General features: G+C 36.3%; 1 protein-coding gene across 1 annotated transcript; it reads left to right on the top strand.

The window, feature by feature from the left end:
- The first annotated feature begins 2,691 nt into the window (after window positions 1-2,691).
- On the top strand, window positions 2,692-4,539 carry LOC112184668 (NAC domain-containing protein 30-like). Its single transcript, XM_024322917.1, has 3 exons — window positions 2,692-2,917; window positions 3,439-3,707; window positions 3,811-4,539. The coding sequence occupies exons 1-3, from the start codon at window positions 2,692-2,694 to the stop codon at window positions 4,537-4,539; spliced, it is 1,224 nt and encodes a 407-aa protein (XP_024178685.1).
- Window positions 4,540-5,145: the final 606 nt, after the last annotated feature.

The raw sequence follows: 5,145 nt of genomic DNA, 5'->3' as shown, positions 1-5,145 counted from the left end.
ATTCATTGCTGCTATTCATTGCAAGTCAGCTTTTTTTCTCTTTTGTTCTTCTCCTCTGCAACCATGAATGAGGAGACAAGCTAGTGTATTGGTGGGTATGAAATACCCTCATTTACAACTATTTGAACAAAAATTTACAAGTATTTGAACCAAAATTACAACATTGAGAACAAAAGTTACCATATTCATTTACACTATTTACATATAGTTAAACAAAAATTACAACATTGACAACGAATTTGTTCAAAAGCTTGTAAAAAAGTCATAAGAGGAGTAATTACCATTATTATAACTAAGATTACAACATTGACAACAAATTTGTTCAAAAACTTGTAAAATGTCGTAAGAGGTGTAATTACCATCATTAGAACTAAGATTACACAAAGTAAGTCTCAAATTACAACTTTGACAACAAAATTTGTTCTCACTTTTGTAAATGTGGGTATGAGATACCCACCACTACACTAGAATTTCCCATGAATGAGTTGCCATAGCCAGAAACACAGAGAAAGAACGCGCAGAAACTCCACGCCAAATCCCTAATTTTTTTTTTTTCATTTTTTTTTCTAGAGTTAACGGCAAGTTAACTATAGTTTAGACGAAAAAATTAAAAATTGATGGAATACTGATGTGTCAATTGTCATGACCTTTAGATTAGATAGAGAGTCCAGATTTTATGAAATTAAAGAAAATTCACACTCTTCTCACTTTAAAGGAGCTGGATCCATGCAATTGAAGTCTTCGATTTTTTGCATGCTTACTAACACAAATTAATTCTTGCTCAATTAAGCACAGTGCTCAAGTTTTACGCTAGATTTTGCTCAATAGATCAAGATCGCAGCTCAAAATACACAGATCACTATATAAAGCAACAGAGACAAGTGCGATTCACCTTAGAATTTCAGTGAACACAAGAGTAGCTTGAAATTGGAGAACAAAGCAGAGCCTCACTTGATCGATCTAAGCTCCAGGGATGATCAAAGTTTCAAATCACAGCAAGATCGAAACAAGAACTGGAATTGCACACAGATAATGATTGCGGAAGCATGAATCACATGTCCTGGATCTATGAGTGCTCTGATACCATGACAGCCATAGTACCAGTGAAGAGCTAGGGTTTGAGAAAAGGAACAACGAAACGGAGATGAAGATAGTTTGAGAGAAAAGAATACAATAGTATATTGTTTCTTAATGCTTCGTTACAGAAAATGAGAGAGAGACTTGCTATTTATACACGACGCGTAACCATACTACCCACACCTAACTAATTAGCCTAATCAACTAATTAGTAACAGATTAACTAATTAGCTTATGGAAACAATCGCAATGGCTGGAGACAGCTGGCAAGAAACACCTGTCCAAATATCTCCTGAAACTTCCAGAGTTTTGGTAATTATCTAACAGTAAGTAGGCTATTTCATCACCAGGTCGGCTTTGTTGAAATAGCAAATCAAACATATGAGGAAACTATTGGTTTGGTGGGTTTCTCCGTTTCTAGATAACCATGCCACGTTTTTCATCTTTTATTACCTATTATGGGCTATGCATATAGCTAGCCATGTTGCAAACTTTGATTTTTCATTGCATATTTATTTACTGCATTCTCACATGCAGATTGTATTGGTCGATCAAGAGACAAATTCAATGCTTGTGTGATAGTTGTGTTGTAAGACTAGCTGCCTGTATAAGGGATCAAGTAGTACGTTGTAATGCATCCCAATTAACTCATTGAAGAGTTCATCAATAAGATAGCAGTAGCTAGTCTTCCATTTTGTCTCTTCCTTTGCTTTGTTATTCTTGCTTCTTTTGTTTTACGTGTGAGTGAGAGTGTGGTGTGATTTGTTTGTAAACATATTACCCATTGTAGTTGTTGTTAGCTTGAAAGCTTAAATACCTACAGGCTTAGGGGTGAACACCAAACACAGATGGGGCTTTTAATGCTTCAATCGGCACTGTCGCCTGTCACAACTCAGGCGGCTGCCCTTTCACAGGTGAGCTCCCAAAACAGGTTTCCTGCATTGTGTGTCCCAAGAACATGGTTGTAACCCCATACATGCTCATTCAGCCTGGAATTATTCGTGCTGTACAGCTTATGGCTCTGTTTCTCCCAATTTGTTAGCTTTGGTTCGTCCGTTTCATGATATGTATTAATTAATTACCTTCTATTTTCATCAATCATTAGGTGCTGCTTTTCTGCTTCATGTCCATTCCAAAGGTAATTTTGGGGTGGTTTCATTGTTTGGCTCGGCCAGCGACTTTAGCAAATATACCGAAGGGTATTTATTACGAAGTTTTGTCTAGCGATTCTCATCCTTCTTGAGTTGCAATGATACGACGTTGCCTCTTAGGAAAACAAAACAGAACTTGTATAGCTTTGAACCATGCATGACCTCCGTCTAAACTCAACTTCAATTCTTCATAGTATTCCATTGTATATTGATTAAGAAACGACATATATTTAAATATGCAGTAGTCAATGGTATGTTACAATAAGGTTGACCAAATATCGAAGATCGTAGAAGAATTTTCTGGAAAATAATGAGTTTTATAAAACAAAACCTAATTTGACACAAAGTTGGAAATCCTCTTGAAGTTACTATAAATAAAAAAGTAAAACAAACTAACCTCGATCAGTACTTAGAATCACATCAAGATTGGTTTTCAAACAGGCATTCAAAGTAAAGTTCAGAGATGGATAACAAGAAGTCCTCTTCAAGTGCTTTGATAGCATTACCTTCGCCAATTAAAGAAGATGAAATTGAATGGAAGATGAGCTTACCATCTGGGGTGAAGTTTCGGCCCTCACATAAAGATTTATATCATTATCTCCATATGAAGGTTCATACTGGGCGCATTGATTTTGGTGGAGTTATTAGAAGCATCAATCTTTATATATATAAGCCCGAGGACTTAAGAGGTATGTAATAAAAAAGAAGTAGAAGCTACGTACGTAACGATCATTGATTCTGTATATGCACGTTGTCTCTTAATTCTTGCCCCTTAGCATCAATTAGCTAGTTTATACTACAGTTTTCGTAGCTCAAGTTTGGATTGCTTTTGGGTTTTTTACAAAGCAGAAGCAATAAGACATGGAGTTTTTTAAAGTTGCCATTTAGGGTTTTTCACAAGAAATTTTTTTAGCGTTAGGGTTTTGACAAAAAGAATTGTTAGGATAAATGTCTTCGACAAGAAAACGAGCTCAGTTTAGGGTTGGTTTTGGAATTGATTTAGCGCATTCAGTCCAATTACTTGTTCTTGTTTTCTTTTCTTATTTTCAGAGAGGATTATTCTTCAACTTCCATTGCACTCAAGCTTTGAATCAAAATCTGGGGTTTTAGACTTTTAATTGAAAAAAAAATTAAGAGTATTCCTTTTAAAGATAATTATTTATTTATTTTCTTGAATGAAGTCAAACAATGACAGTGAGTTTTTACACAGGTTTAGCATTTGATAATGATGATGGCCGCTTGTACTTCTTCACACCATTGCAAAAGAAGTTCACAAAGGGAAAAAAGACAAACAGAGTAACCGGAAATGGTTTTTGGAAGGTCACGCAGAAGTCTGTAAAGATTATGGACGATGACAACAAGCCTATTATGACCAAAACACCTCTGTGTTACTTTTACTTTTGGGGCAAAAAGGGAAGGAAAACTCAGTGGCTCATGGACCAGTACAAGCTCATCAACGAGGGCAGTAATCCTGTAATGGTACGTTTCCATCACAATGTGCAGACCTAATTTGGTTATAATGTATAAGAAACGTACTTATTGTTAAAAATCTGCAGACATAACTTGGGTTTTTCTTATGCAGTTGAAGAATTGGGTTCTTTGTGTTGTCCACTATAAGCCAAGAGGGAATAATGATACAAACAAAAGAAGCAGCACTGATTCAAGGTCCGAGGCAGTGGGATCTTCTACTCAAAACTCGATGATAGGTTCGTCTTCCGAATCCAATCCCCAAATGTCCTTTGGCAACAATAACTTCAATGTGGCTTCATCTTCTAACCCACAAGGTACTAGTTCATACCCAGAACCGGTGGCATTCCAGACTCCTAGTAACCCAAATAAGAGACAGCAGTGTTCTACTTCTTATGATGAGCCTTTGTGTATCACCTGCCCTGGTAATGACATTGCCTCTTATGCCCAATTTCATAAACGTAGATCACCTAGTGCTAATGACACCCCCAACATTGATCAAAACCAAGCTAGTGACCCTTCTTTTGATCAAATAGTTTCTAACGTACTCAACCAGGATCCTGATGAATACACGTGTCTAGAGCCATTACTCAACCTAGATATAGGCGATTACGAGTGGAAAGACGATATTTTTAATGATCTTTTTCCATCTGAACTTAATCCTCAAAATAGTAACCCTAATAGCATGAACCCTACAACAACTACTACTAGTCATCCTACTGTCTCCGCCTCAGATCCACCTCCTCCCACCTTCAACTCTTCTGCCGATGAAAATGCCAGGATAGCATCTATGGCAAAAGTGGGTCAATCCAATGCCACAACAAGCTTATCGATCGATCAATAAGGAAGGGAAGACAAGGTAGGAGTTAAATTAGTTAATGCTGATTTTCTCTTTTGTTTGTTCTTCACTTCTTCATTAAGTATATTTGGGAATTCAATTGTATAATGTTAACACTTTTTTGTTTTTTTTTTGGTGAACTAAAAAGTTTGGAGAGAGGAAGGACATCTCACATGGTCGTGCTAGGACAGATCTACAATTTCGATCCTGAAGGACTAACGTGGGACATGTACTTGTCTCCACATCCCCCAGATATAGATTTCCGCAGGAGATTTACAAATCGCGTGACTCAACATAGGACTGTTAGGAGTGGGGATAGAACTTCAATTGTACAATGTACTTTAGGTATTTCAATTTTGTTGAGGTAATTTAATTTTTTTGAATCACGTGTAGTGAGACCGTGGAAGTTTACTTCTTTACGGAATTTAAACTAATATTTGTCAAAATATTGGTTAACGTGGCTAGCTAGGTTTAATTTGATGGTCACGAAAAGTGTCAAGAGTTTTCGGGTACTTCTAATACTACCATGACAGATTCTATATATTTTGCAATATTATTATATTTATAACTAATTTTCTTTATTTATTCAAAAGCCTTTTTGACCCTCCAAGA

Source organism: Rosa chinensis, chromosome 2 (genome assembly GCF_002994745.2).
Source record: "Rosa chinensis cultivar Old Blush chromosome 2, RchiOBHm-V2, whole genome shotgun sequence".
NCBI classification, from domain to species: Eukaryota; Viridiplantae; Streptophyta; class Magnoliopsida; order Rosales; family Rosaceae; genus Rosa; species Rosa chinensis.
The sequence above is the reverse complement of the archived record's forward strand: the minus strand, read 5'-3'. Positions and strand labels throughout refer to the sequence as shown.

Excerpts from the sequence above, each read along its gene's own strand:
- LOC112184668 (XM_024322917.1), top strand. The coding sequence starts at position 2,692 with ATGGATAACAAGAAGTCCTCTTCAAGTGCTTTGATAGCATTACCTTCG. Across the intron at positions 2,918-3,438 it reads TAAGCCCGAGGACTTAAGAG|GTTTAGCATTTGATAATGAT; the intron begins GTATGTAATAAA and ends GTTTTTACACAG. Across the intron at positions 3,708-3,810 it reads AGGGCAGTAATCCTGTAATG|TTGAAGAATTGGGTTCTTTG; the intron begins GTACGTTTCCAT and ends TTTCTTATGCAG.